The following is a 13,956-nucleotide window of genomic DNA, read 5'->3' as shown; positions in this document are numbered from 1 at the left end:
GGCGCGGATTGGCCTGACCAGTCATCTGTGCACCCACAGAGCCCAACCCACCCAGCCCCAGGATGACTAGATGGTCCTCCTTGATCCCGACAGACGAACCACACACACAGCAAATATTCCACTAACAAGAAACGTTGTTTGTGTATGTTTGTGTTTTAACATGTGTCTCTTACTGATGACGGGCGCCATAGCCGAATGGTTAAAGCGTTGGACTTTCGATCTGAGGGTCCCAGGTTCGAATCACGGTGACGGCACCTGGTGGGTAAAGGGTGGAGATTTTTACGATCTCCCAGGTCAACATATCTGCAGACCTGCCAGTGCCTGAACCCTCTTTGTGTGTATATGCAAGCATAAGATCAAATATGCACGTTAAAGATCCTGTAATCCATGTCAGCGTTTGGTGGGTTATGGAAACAAGAACATACCCAGCATGCACACCCCCGAAAGCGGAGTATGGCTGCCTACATGGCGGGGTAAAAACGGTCATACACGTAAAAAGTCCACTCGCGTATATACGGGTGAACGTGGGAGTTGAGGCCCACTGACATCATTTATTAATCTCACCATTTCAAGTGTCCTGGTTTTCATTCATCAGAGTATCGGCTGTTTGTATAGACAGAGATATCCGGACTCAATAGCATAACAGCCACCAAGTTTAGAGAATACTAAGTCTGTGAATGTATGCACATCAGAATTCTGTGGTGTGTGTGCATAAGCATGCCATGTGAGTGAACTTGTGCATCACTGAATCCGAGTTTGTGTGTTATACACATTAACGCAAATACAAATCTCATTATAGGCACAACCAGGAAGAGTCTCATTTTATCAAGTATTTCTAATACATCACACCAGTTTTTTTTCAACAAACATATTGTTTATTTGAGAAGACGTCCCTCACTGTTTTGATGGAGAATTAAAGAAGAAAAGCTCAGGGGCATAAAATTTAACATGAAACCAATGAACATCTCTTGTTTGGAAAACTCCAAAATAATGTACTCTCTCTCTCTCTCTCTCTCTCTCTCTCTCTCTCTCTCACACACACATCCTTTTTTGGCTAAAAAAGGAGCTAGAAGCTCCACGAAGGAGTTAGATTTAAATATTTCGCTTTCACTACAGGAATGTTACACCATGGTAGAAAAAGTCCAATGGTCAAAATTTCAGTTTGAAGAAAAACACACCGGTAACTCGGAGTTACATAAGAACATAAAGAAAATGTATGGTTTCATGGGAAAACATTACCATAATGATTTTCATAAGAAGCAAATCATTTCTCTAATCTGCAGATGGAAAATGAATTGTTTTAGGACAGTAATGTTTCTTGCATCTGTGGTGCTCACATAACAGCCGATCATATTCCAACTTGCGATATGTTAAAGTCTCAAATCCCTGAACTGAAATCATCTTCAGTGTTGAAGATCTTCAGCAGTCCATTGCTAATGTATGACTTTTACAACTCCTTGTTAAATAGTCCAGTTGGTTCACTGTTATAGTTGTTAGTTTTTCATTAGAAATATGTTATATTGTTATGTTTTTTGTTTATTTTTTAAACAGAAATCAATAATTTTCACACACACACACACACACACACACACACACACACACACACACACACACACACTTTCACTTACTCGTATGCGTACACAGTAATCCCCCTCCCCCCACCCCCCCTCCCCACTCCGCCTCCTCCCACTCGATTTTTTTCCTTCCCTCGTCTAATATCACTTACAGTGAAAAGACGTTAAACTAAAGAACGAACACACACACACACATACACACACACACACACACAGCCACATATAAATAAGCAGTCATGCTAGTATTTCTTTCTCTCTGACAGTACATGCTGTCATGATTCTTTGAAAATTTAGTTCTTCAAAGCATGCAGACAAGCAAAATACTTCCTGCTTATCAAATCCTAATGAGTTTTGCCAGCACTGGAAAGAGCTTGATAGCATTCTGTGTTGTGACTTCTCGAACTTCTTCCACAGAAATTTTCTTGATCTGCGCAATCCATTCACAGCTGATGCTGATGTTTGCCGGCACATTCCGCACCTGAAACCACATGGGCATACACTGGACATGCATCATTGGTGGGTGACTGAATGTTTGCTGCAGTTCGTGTGCTAATTAAAAGCATCTCCTTTTCCCCTTTTTCAGTTCTCATATTAAATCTCATAGTTTTTTTCTTTTATAAATGACACCAAGTTCATCACAAAACAAAATCTTCTCTCCAACAATACACGCATGTCAAAATCATATTGAAATGTGCAAATGAGAAGATTAATACAAAGAAACCTGTGAACAAGAAAAAAAAAATGATCACATAACTAACACACATAATATATGACCAGTGAGGCACTTTCACCTCATGATCTCAGCCACAAAGCTGCACCAAAACATGGAACCAGTCTCACAGAACAGCACTCAAGACAAGACCAGAAAAACATGAGAAAAAAAAAACCTCAACAAATGCAAGGCTACATTTTTTTTTTTTTTTTCAAATGCATGCATTTTTATTGTCCTGTCCTTTCATTTAAATCACACATGACAAATGAAAATTAAAGAGTTACAGCACAAAACACTGCACTATAATGTGGAGTGATGGCCTAGAGGTAACGTGTCCGCTTCGGAAGCGAGAGAATCTGAGCGCGCTGGTTCGAATCACAGCTCAGCCGCCGATATTTTCTCCCCCTCCACTAGGCCTTGAGTGGTGGTCTGGACGCTAGTCATTCGGATGAGACGATAAACCGAGGTCCCGTGTGCAGCATGCATTTAGCACACGTAAAAGAACCCACGGCAACAAAAAGGTTGTTCCTGGCAAAATTGTGTAGAAAAATCCACTTTGATAGGAAAAACAAATAAAACTGCACGCAGGAAAAAAATTTTTTTAAATGGGTGGCGCTGTAGTGTAGCGAAGCGCTCTCCCTGGGGAGAGCAGCCTGAATTTCACACAGAGAAATCTGTTGTGATAAAAAGAAACACAAATACAAATACAAATAATGTGCCTGTCCATGAATGAACTCACCATTTTCTCTGGTCCCAAAGCAGGCGAGTCTGTCTCCAGTAGAAGGTGACTCAGTGGTACTGCTGATACAAGCTTCTGCTTCTATTGAACATTTAAAAAAAAAAACAAAAAAAAACACAACAGCACGCAATGATAATAATAATGATTTGATTTATGTAGCACCTTTCCATGTAAAACATGCTCAGCTGCCCAAAACAATGCAAAAGCCCATGTGTTAGACATGCATTTAAACAATTAAATGACAACTGATGCGTTCTGAAAGGATTTTAGAAGAAGAAAAAAACAAACCAGTATCAGTATCAGTAGCTCAAGGACGCGTCACTGCGTTCGGTCAAATCCATATACACTACACCACATCTGCCAAGCAGATGCCTGACCAGCAGCATAACCCAACATGCTTAGTCAGGCTTTGAGAAAAAAAAAAAAAAATTAAAAAATTAAAAAAATAAAATAAAATAAAATAACGAAAATAAAAAATAAATTAATAAATAAGTAAAATAAATGAATAAAAAATAATAGATAAATACATAAAAATACTACTACTAATAATAATATTTCTAAGGCGCAAAATCTTGATGAAGTTAACTCTAAGCGCAAAAAAAAAAAACAAAAAAAAAAAAAAACCCAAATAACCAACAACTCTGAATATTGATTTCTAGTCTAAAAACAACAACCTGAAGACATGATAGAAAGCAAAAATAAATGAATAAATAAATAAAAAAAGTAAAAATAATAATAATAGCATAAGAATTTGTACTACTTCAAAAAGTGTACATATGCATTTTACATGTTTGTTGTATAGTGGTATGGTCGCAAGGTAAAGGGATCAAACTGAAGAAAGGTGGGCTGAATACACATCTTTATTCTTTCGCAACAAACTGTACCTCACCTCCCTTCAACTGCTTACACATTGGACACATTAAAGTGAGAAACCTTGACTTCTTTGCGGACCTAAACTGATGTACAGTCAAATCAGAGATGCCTGCTAGAGTCTAAAACTTTGTCGTTTAGACTCTTCTCAATTCATTTCCAATCTTTGTTAATCTTAACCCTTTGAGCCCTGAGTTCCTGAGCAATTTTAACCCTTCTGCCTGAGCTTGTGAGCCAAAATTTGCAAATAATTGGTATTTAATGTGTCATGTCAGATATAAAAAGAGTGCCCTGACCACCGCTTTACCGGTGGTAGAGAAAAATGACATAATGCCTAGCCACCGGTTGAGCGGTGCGTAAACACTTGTGTCGTGTTTTGCTATTGGTTGACACAAGTGTTTACGCACCGCTCAACCGGTGGCTAGGCATTATGTCATTTTTCTCTACCACTGGTAAAGCGGTGGTCAGGACTCAAAGGGTTAAGTTCATTAAGAGTGAGTCAAGAAAGTATGTACACTGAAATACAATCACTCACATACACTCAGACATAAACACACACACACACATTATATTCTCCTCCTATCTCTGTTAGAGTCTAAACGTTGTCGTTACACACTTAACTGTCTATCCACAATTAAAACACAATAACAACATATAAAAAAATAAGACAGAGAGGGAGCAGAGAAAAGAATACATATCATTTTACCTGAGCAACATACAAAAGAAGACAGAGAGAGGACTCAGAACTCAGAACTGTTTTAATGTACATCCGCCTCGGGCCACAATACAAAAGGAATGGGGTTGGTAAGGGGTCAAAACAAAAAAGTTAATCACGCACACCCTGCATTTTGAGACGTTGACATACAAAGTTATACACTGGGCAATACGTAAAACAACGAGATGGACTAAAGCTGTCAAATGACAAATAACACTAAAGTAATCTTATCACAATACGATGTCTTTCACCATGAGCCAGGGAACATCAAACCATAGTTACGGTGAAGTGAAAAAAAAAAATCATAATAGCCAACAGCATAATAACATTATTTCTGACATTCTAAATTTTCATTTTTCTCCTTCAAGACATAGAGAGAGAGGAGAGAGAGAGAGAGAGAGAGAGAGAGAGAGAGAGGGAGTTGAGAAAGGAATACAGATCATTTTACCTGAGCAACATACAAAAGAAGAGAGAGAGAGAGGGGGGGGGGGGGGTAGAGAAAGGAATACAGATCATTTTACCTGAGCAACATACAAAGGAAGAGAGAGAGAGAGAGACAGAGACAGAGACAGAGACAGAGAGAGAGAGAGAGAGGGTGTAGAGAAAGGAATACAGATCAACTTACCTGAGGACTACGGCTGATGGATGGTGGGACAGAAAAGTAGTAGCCGCACTGCACTCCTGACAGAGCGGCAGACGCCCGGCCATCAAATGCATGGAGTACTGCTTTGGTGACCCCTGTCCACAAAAAAAAAAAAAAAAAAAAAAAAAATGTATGTACACTATCCACTTCGATAGGAGAACAACAACAACAACAAAAAAATTTAAACTGCAGGCAGGAAAAATTTTTTCTTGAAATGGGTGACGCTCTCAGTGTAGCGACACGCTCTCCCTGGGGAGAGCAGCCCAAATTTCACACAGAAATCTGTTGTGACAAAAAAAAGTAATACAATACAATACAATACAATACAATACATGCCTACATTCTAGATCTATGAAGAGATGAAGTAAAGGACTATAAGAGAGATGCATTTGGCAAACATTCAGTGTCACGTTTGTTTGTTTTTAGTTATTTTATCCGGTCATCAGACGACAATTTGGTTTTGATTTTATACAACAATCACCATGATACTCTCACTCAATTTATTTCCATTTCTTGTTCCTCTGACCTATCCCAAACACCCATCCATTTCTGATTGTTTGTATTCCGGTGTTGTAAGTTTTACCAGTGAATACAGAGAAGGTTTAAAAAATAAAACCCAGTAAGAAGTAATTCTCCTGATGCAGATTCCCGAAGGAATACAAAAGAGAGAGAGAGAGAGACGATCAGTCATAATACGACAACACAGTAAGGTAGAACTGAATAGCTGAGGGTATCTCTGAAGATTTAGCCAGTACAGTCAAAACCAGAAGAGATGCTGCTACTAAACCTTCCTGTAAGCATGTTGAATAATAGATTGTCTACATACAGGTATAGAAATTCACTGTCCAACATGTTTGGACCTTTTAGATAAGACACAAATAAGCAAAAGCTGAGTATGTTAAGAGTGGATTATGAAAGTATGTACAGTAAAATACAATCACTCACACACACACACACACACACACACACACACACACACACACACAGAGTATTCTCCTCCTATCTCTAACCCACAAACTGTGTGTTTCTTCTTCTTCTTTTTTTTTTTTTTTTTTTCCTAATAATCATTTCATTTTATAATGATTTGATCTTTTGAATGTGTCGTTGTGTCGTACTTAGTTGGGTCGTGTACATGTTTTCATTTATGCGCTTTATTTTCATGTGTAATTTGTGTGTGTGTGTGTGTGTGTGTGTGTGTGTGTGTGTGTGTGTGCATGCATGCTTGTGTGTGTGTGTGTGTGTGTGTGTGTGTGTGTGTGTGTGTGTGTGTGTGTGTTTTGCCATTGCTTTGTCTTTTTTCTTCTTCTTCTTCTTCTTTTTTTTTTTTTTGTTGTCTTTTTTTCCGTTTTTCTTTCATTTTTGCCCTTGAGGGCAGGATGTAAAAAAAGCAGCTGTGCTTACTCCACTACCCTCGTGAAATAAAAAATCGTTTCGTTTCGTTTCATCCCCCACCTCCCTCAGAACCCTCTTACCCTTCCCCATCTGCCTCCATAATCCCCTCCGCCCATCCCCCTCACTGCACCAAGCTCCCATCCCAATAAAAACTAGCAAAAACTTCTTCTTCTGCGTTCACTCGTATGCACACGAGTGGGCTTTTACGTGTATGACCGTTCTTTACCCCGCCATGTAGGCAGCCATACTCCGTTTTCGGGGGTGTGCATGCTGGGTATGTTCTTGTTCCCATAACCCACCGAACGCTGACATGGATTACAGGATCTTTAACGTGCGTATTTGATCTTCTGCTTGCATATACACACGAAGGGGGTCCAGGCACTAGCAGGTCTGCACATATGTTGACCTGGGAGATCGTAAAAATCTCCACCCTTTACCCACCAGGCGCCGCCACCGTGATTCGAACCCGGGACCCTCAGATTGACAGTCCAACGCTTTAACCACTCGGCTATTGCGCCCGTCAAGCAAAAACAAATCATTAAGAAAGATTAACTCTAAAATCAAGTACCCATCTGAATCAGAACAGGCACCACTGAACACCACCAAAGTGACTCTCAGCAGCAGTACAGGGTCTCCTCTGGTGTGTGGCCTCCTGGCGACCTAACATCGATGGTTCCCTGCGGACTGCCAACGCTGGAACTGTGACGGACGGACGAATACAGGTGTGGCCGTGTATGGGGGAATCTAAATGAGCAGTGTGGGAGTAATGCCACTGAAACGGTGCAGATGATGGGGCAGCAAAAAAAAAAAAAAAAAAAAAATCAAGTACCCACAATATGATGTACCATATCTTCTACCTATCTTTATAATGCCTGTCTGACTCACCGTGTTCTTTTAAGAGGTTAATGGCTGGCTGGCCTGCAGATCTTGAGTGAACATTCCTGCAACAATCAAACAACTACTTTTTCACGTGTCCCTTTACTTTACCATTCAAAGCAGCGGCACAGTGGAAGAAGAAAACTACAAACACCCACATACACCAATACACATGCAGAGATCTACAACACAAGCACACATAGACACATGCACAATAACATGCACAAATGCACGGACACAGGCACTGTTATTATTGAAATCATTATTGAAATCAACCATTTGATTCACGAACTCTTACTAAGAGGCTTTTACATAATCTTTTGCTGGATTCCTTCTCATTGCGGTTTTTGCTATAATGAAAAACTTGACATTTTGGCTAAAAAAAAAGGAGCTAGAAGAACCATGAAGGAGATATAAATATTTCGCTTTCACTACATGGCGGGAGATTCGTCTCCTGGTAGGGCCACCCAAGTCAGACAGGTCAAAGGGTAGAGACCAGACGAATAGTACCCACTGGTCCTCCAGGTTGGGGGTTTGAATTAGGCTAACAACCCGGTTCTGTAAAAAGAAGACTGTTACAGAAACTGCAACAACAAACTCTGAGAACTGCTTGGTCCAGGAGGGGTACTCTCTGGTAGAGCCCATGACGCGAGCTGGTGAAAGCCCTTGGGAAGCCAGTGCGCCGACAACTCTTCTGACGACCAAGGCCAAAACCAGGATAGGGACCTGGAACATCAGAACCCTATACGAGACAGGCAAAACAGCTCAAGTCTGTCATGAGAAGGAAAGTTGGCCGTCCGAAGCAGACCTGGCAGAGAAGCATTGAGGCAGAGACAAGGGCGGCCGGAATGACGTGGGCCGAACTGAAGAAGACCAGCCAGAGCCGGGTGCGTTGGAGGAGTGTTGTTGCGGCCCTATGTTCCCCAAGGAATCAAGAGGAATAAGTCACAGGAATGTTACACCATGGTAGAAAAGGTCCAATGGTCAAAATTTCAGCTGAAGAAAAACACACTGGTAACTCGGAGTTACATAAAAATGTACAGAAAATGTATGGTTTCATGGGAAAACATTACCAAAATGATTTTCATAAGAGGCAAATCATTTCTCTAATCTGCAGATGGAAAATGAATTGTTTTAAGACCAAGTATGTCAGTAATGTTCCTTGCATCTTTGGTGCTCGAATAACAGCTGATCATATATCAACTTGCGATATGTTCAAGTCTCACATCCCTGAACTGAAATCATCTTCAGAGTTGACAATCTTTAGCAGTCCATTGCTAATGTATGACTTTTTCAACTCCTTGTTAAATAGTCCTGTTGGTTCGCTGTTATACTTGTTAGTTTTTCATTAGAAAGATGTTATATTGTTATGCTTTTTTTGTTTTTTTTAATTTTTTAAACAAAACTTAATCGATCATTTTCTATATGTAACACACACACGCACACACGCACACACGTGCAAGCACGCACCGCACACACACTTTCACTTACTCACGTACGTGCACAGTAATTTCTTTTCCCCCCTCGATTTTTTTCCTGCTCTTGTCAAATATCACTTACAGTGAAAAGACGTTAAACTAAAGAACGAACAGGCACGATAACACCCGCACACAACGCACATTCACAACACATACATTTTCAGCCACATCCAGTGAAATATTTGTGTGTCTGAAAATTTTTGTAAGTTATTTCTCTCTTTAACTTGTAACCTTAATGACCCGGTGTATTCTGTAAGTAAACATCAAGTATCTCATCAAACAGATTTTCTGTGATTCATGGGCATGATGGTCTGATGTGTGTGTGTGCTGTACAAGTGATTTTGTGATTAGCCAAGCAGAGTGCACTATTCTGGGTCACTCCACAATCAAACAGTATGATTGGTTAGTCTATGATGTGTGGCCTGTCTCGCACACATGCTGACAAAGTCACTGACCGGTCGTCTGCTCGCATGCCAGCCTGTCAGCAAAGCGGGCTCTTCTCAAAATGTTGTGATGCGAACAAGGAAGTGACGGCGATGTTTTTGGGTTGCCGAAATACTTGAAATGCTACAAACTGAAGGGTCGGACATTGAAGAGGTGGATGATGACGAAGAAGAAAGCGAATTTAATGCAGAAAGCGAGCATGGGTATGGTGATTCGGGGTGAAAAATTGGCAGTATTTTCTACAATGGCAAAACTGTAAAAATAAGATGAGAAATTTGATTTTTTTTATTTGTAATAGCTCAACACATAATAAACCAGTTCTGAAAGTTTCATTTTCTTACACAGTATTTTGTATTTTTTGTAATTTTTTTCCAAACCCTTACTAAGAATTCACATAATGCCATTTCCGTTTTTGGAAAGTTTTTTTTTTCTCTTTTTTTGAGGTGTGAGGTGTGGAGGGTGGGTCTTTTTGTTGTTGTTGTTGGGTTTACTTTTTTTTGTTTTTGCTTTAACTCACACATGAATTATGAAGCTGCTGCTGTCAATTGTAGTACAAATATTCTGACATGAATTATGCTGTAGCTGTGAACTGCAGTACAAATACTCTGACATAAAAATAATGGCCGCTGATCAGAATAAGTACTTACACAGGCAGATCATGTTTCATTGCCAGGTGCACCTGGAATACCAAACAAAGGACAATTAACTACAAATCCACCACAGTAGACTTCAACAGCATGAATATGGAAGACTGATAAACATAAATGACTTTAGATTATCAAATGAGCTCTATTACCCCCTTTTTCATAACAAACAAACAAAAAGACAGCTGAAATACTTATATACTTTGAGCTTGATCAGATGTAATACCAATGCTTAACAAATGACTCAGAACCAATATCTCAGTTCTGCAGCACATGGTTCTGGCCTCTTAAATTCATAAACATAAATTCACTTGAAAAAAAAAATGTCTTGAAAAAAATGAAAAAAAGAAACCCACATATCTTCACATGAAAGCTTATAGTTCTGCTAATCTTTCCAGTGCTGGGCATTTATTCTGGCTTGTGCTTCTTATTTGCCAGGTAGTTTTTGGTTGTGAAGGGTAATAATTAACACAAAATCATGGTAAGTAAACTACTGTGAGACAATAAGCATAACCAATGCTTTCCTGAAATGAAAATGAACAGACTACCCATTTCAGATAGATTCACGTTTAATTAACACACTGGGTAGCAATGAGTGAACCATGAATGTGAGACAAAGAAATTTCACATAGGAAATATGTCCTAGCTTAAAGGAAAATATATGGGACAAAGCGACCCAACAGGAAGTTTTCTATCTAAAACTACGTTTAAATAACATACTTACCGTGACCCAACTAGTGCAGACTCCGGCAGGGGTCCGACATTCCTGTCCTGTGCAAACTACTATCCACCTATGCGGAGAAAACGAAAGCAACTACGGCCGATAACCTACTGGAAGTAGGTAACCTCCCATTTGTCCCGCTGGCTAACGCCCTCTTTTTCCGACAGCCATCATGACTCCTGTTCCTGTGCTCTTCATACGGCTAAGTTTTTTTTCGTATTTTCTGTCTGTCTGTCGATTCTCTGGCGTTCTTGTTTTTTGTCAAATTATGTCTTTTTTTTTTTTTTAAATGGTGTTCTTCCTTTTCAGTTGCACTTTGATTTGGAAAACAACAAAAACCGACAACAATATGGAGTGTTACTTGCAAGTTTTACAGAACTTTATAATTAATCAAATACAGTTTTTAAAGGTTATTTTGTGTAACTTCCAAGTCAGATTTTTAAACTTCGGGAACATCATTTTATTGGCTTGATCTCTGGTGGCATGGAACAGACCATCAGAGTTAGTTCCCTTCTGAATACATTTTCTTTGGTTCCCTTGAATGGGAAGTCACTGTCACAGTGCCTAAGTAAACACTGTCAGCCGTAAGCTGTACTACATATTGGCTCGCTTCATCCTACAAATAAACAAGGACTGTTGTGTCTGACTTGGCCAAAAAAAAAAAATTAAAATTAAAATAAAATAAAATCGTCTAGATGAGGTGCCGATTTGACTGAAAACATTTTGATCATTTTCATCAGCTTTCAGTCCAGCATCTGACATCGGACACTTGGATGAATCCACACACACACACACACACACACACACACACACATATATAAACTCTCTCTCTCTCTCTCTCTCTCTCTCTCTATATATATATATATATATATATAAAGAAAACTCACCCAAACTTCAACTGTTCTGAGTCTGATTGGCATGTCTTCACACTCACCTGTCTTGCTAAAACTTCTCGTTGTCCGGCTTTTTCCTCCGGTGTCTTGCACCATCTTGGGGTAAAATCTAGTCCAACCTGAACGACACAAGGATATCATTCTTTGGCACACACTTATCACTGAAATTTTATTCGCTCAGTCACGTGTGTGTGTGCACATACACTCACACACACATAATACAAAAACAGCAGACTAACAGAAGTATACTCAACAGGTTTTAAGTTACATTTTTTACAAGTGTCTTTCACTTATATGATAAAAAGTTCATGCATGCTGTTTCAGTCATAAATCAAATATTCAGAATAATCAGCCTGAAACTGAGAAAATAGTCTTGAGATATGCCACTCTAGATCAAATGTGTGAATTTTCAGCCTTCCAGAGTTATTTCCCTTCTTTTGATGATGTCATCAGTGATGTCACAATGACCATTTCGTACAACAGCCGTGGTTGTCAAAGGATTAAAAAAACAACAACATGTGAACTGTGAAATAGAACGGTGAACTGAAGAAGTTTCACCTTTACCCTCCATATGTTACATATTCAGTGCTTATATGTTCGGATTTGTGTGTGTGTGGGTGTGTGTGTGTGTGTGTGTGTGTGTATGCGCGCATGCGCATCCGTGACCTACTTTACACTCACCTCTCCGACAGCAGCCAGTCTGTGGCAATGCTCCTCCAGTAAAGCTTCCGCCTCCTCAAGGTCCTGCCCAGACAATAATCATCTTGTTTCTACGATGTGACAAGATACAAGATACAGTTTTAAATTGTCCATGAAACATGGAAAAGTTTCTTTCAACTGCATGTAAAACGTAAAACATTTATACACGTTTAGAATAAGTAATCACATACACAAACACACACACACACACACACACACCATTTGCATACCGACCTTGATGGTCACACTCCTCTGAATAGGGTCCTCCACTCCTTCAGAGCTTGTCTGTTGATAAACAAAACAAAAAACAAAAAAGTGTCACTACTGGAACCATGGAAAACATGTTACCAGAAGACAAACAAACAATCTCTGGAAGTCACCCCAGCTGTAAGAGAGATTGGAAGAAGTGGGATTTTAATACAAGTTTAAAGCGTTAACTCTCTCCAGACAATGTGCGCTATTCTGGGTCACTCCACAACCGAATGGTATGATTGGCCAGCCTGTCATGTGTGGCCCGTCTCACACACACGCTGACAAAGTCACTGACCGGTCATCTGCTCGCGTGCCAGCCTGTTAGCAAAGGGGGTTCTTCTCAAAATGTTGTGGAGCGAACAAGGCAGTGACGGCAAAGTTTTAGTGTTGCCGAAGTACTTGAAATGCTACAAACTGAAGGGTCAGGCATTGAAGAGGTGGATGATGATGAAGAAGAAAGTGAATTAAGTGCAGAAAGTGAGCATCGGTATGGTGATTTGGGGTGAAAAATTGGTATTTTCTACATAATGGCAAAACTGTAAAAATAAGATGAGAATTTTTTTTTTTTTTTTATATATATATATATATGTAACAGCCCAACACGTAATAAACCAGTTCTGAAAGTTTCATTTTCCTACCCTGTATTTTTTGTAATTTTTTTTCCAAACCTTTACAAATGGGCCATCTGTGGGGAAAAGCAAGGGAGAAAACTTGTCGTCCCAAGTGAGTTAAAGGTTCAATAGCCTTTCACAGCCATTGGGGCAGTGAACTCATATCCACCGTGTCTAGGGCTCAGCACAGGAATGCAGGGCCCAATCCTCTCTTTCTACCGTTTTAACCCTTCCACAATCAAAGTCAAGTACTCCTTCACACCTGAGGAAATTGGAGTGAGGTGTCTTTCCCCACTCAAAACACCATGTCAAAATAATAATAAATAATAATAATAATAATGGTATTTATACAGCGCTGAATCTTGTGCAGAGACAAATCAAAGCGCTTTCGCACCAGTCATTCTCACGCACGCATAACTCTAAAACTGGAGAAACTGAAGACAAGGAAGAGGCAGGGATGGAAGGCTGTTTTGGGAAGAGGCGGGTTTTAAGGCCATACTTGAAAGAGCTGAGTGTGGAGACCTGACGAAGCGAAAGAGGAAGTTCATTCCAATTGCAAGGTCCAGAGACAAGAGAAAGAACGGCGGCCAACAGTCGAGCGTTTGAATCTGGGTATGTGTAAACAAAGTGGATCCGAAGCCGATCGTAGTGAGCGAGATGGAGTGTAGAGTTGAAGGCAGCTGCAGAGATAGG

At 39.9% G+C, this 13,956-nt stretch overlaps 1 protein-coding gene across 1 annotated transcript in view; it reads right to left on the bottom strand.

Moving 5' to 3' along the window:
* Positions 1-1,687: 1,687 nt before the first annotated feature.
* Positions 1,688-13,956, bottom strand: part of LOC143296020 (deoxyribonuclease TATDN3-like) — a 17,280-nt gene continuing 5,011 nt past the window's right edge. Inside the window, exons 5-12 of the mRNA XM_076607760.1 lie at positions 12,635-12,685; positions 12,383-12,445; positions 11,743-11,820; positions 10,091-10,122; positions 7,531-7,586; positions 5,236-5,348; positions 3,026-3,106; positions 1,688-2,052 (exon numbers count right to left, since the gene is read on the bottom strand). Coding sequence (XP_076463875.1) covers positions 1,909-2,052; positions 3,026-3,106; positions 5,236-5,348; positions 7,531-7,586; positions 10,091-10,122; positions 11,743-11,820; positions 12,383-12,445; positions 12,635-12,685 — 618 coding nt within the window. The 3' untranslated portion in view covers positions 1,688-1,908. The remainder of the gene's footprint in view (positions 2,053-3,025; positions 3,107-5,235; positions 5,349-7,530; positions 7,587-10,090; positions 10,123-11,742; positions 11,821-12,382; positions 12,446-12,634; positions 12,686-13,956) is intronic.

This window comes from Babylonia areolata, chromosome 21 (genome assembly GCF_041734735.1).
Source record: "Babylonia areolata isolate BAREFJ2019XMU chromosome 21, ASM4173473v1, whole genome shotgun sequence".
NCBI lineage: Eukaryota > Metazoa > Mollusca > Gastropoda > Neogastropoda > Buccinidae > Babylonia > Babylonia areolata.
The sequence above is the reverse complement of the archived record's forward strand: the minus strand, read 5'-3'. Positions and strand labels throughout refer to the sequence as shown.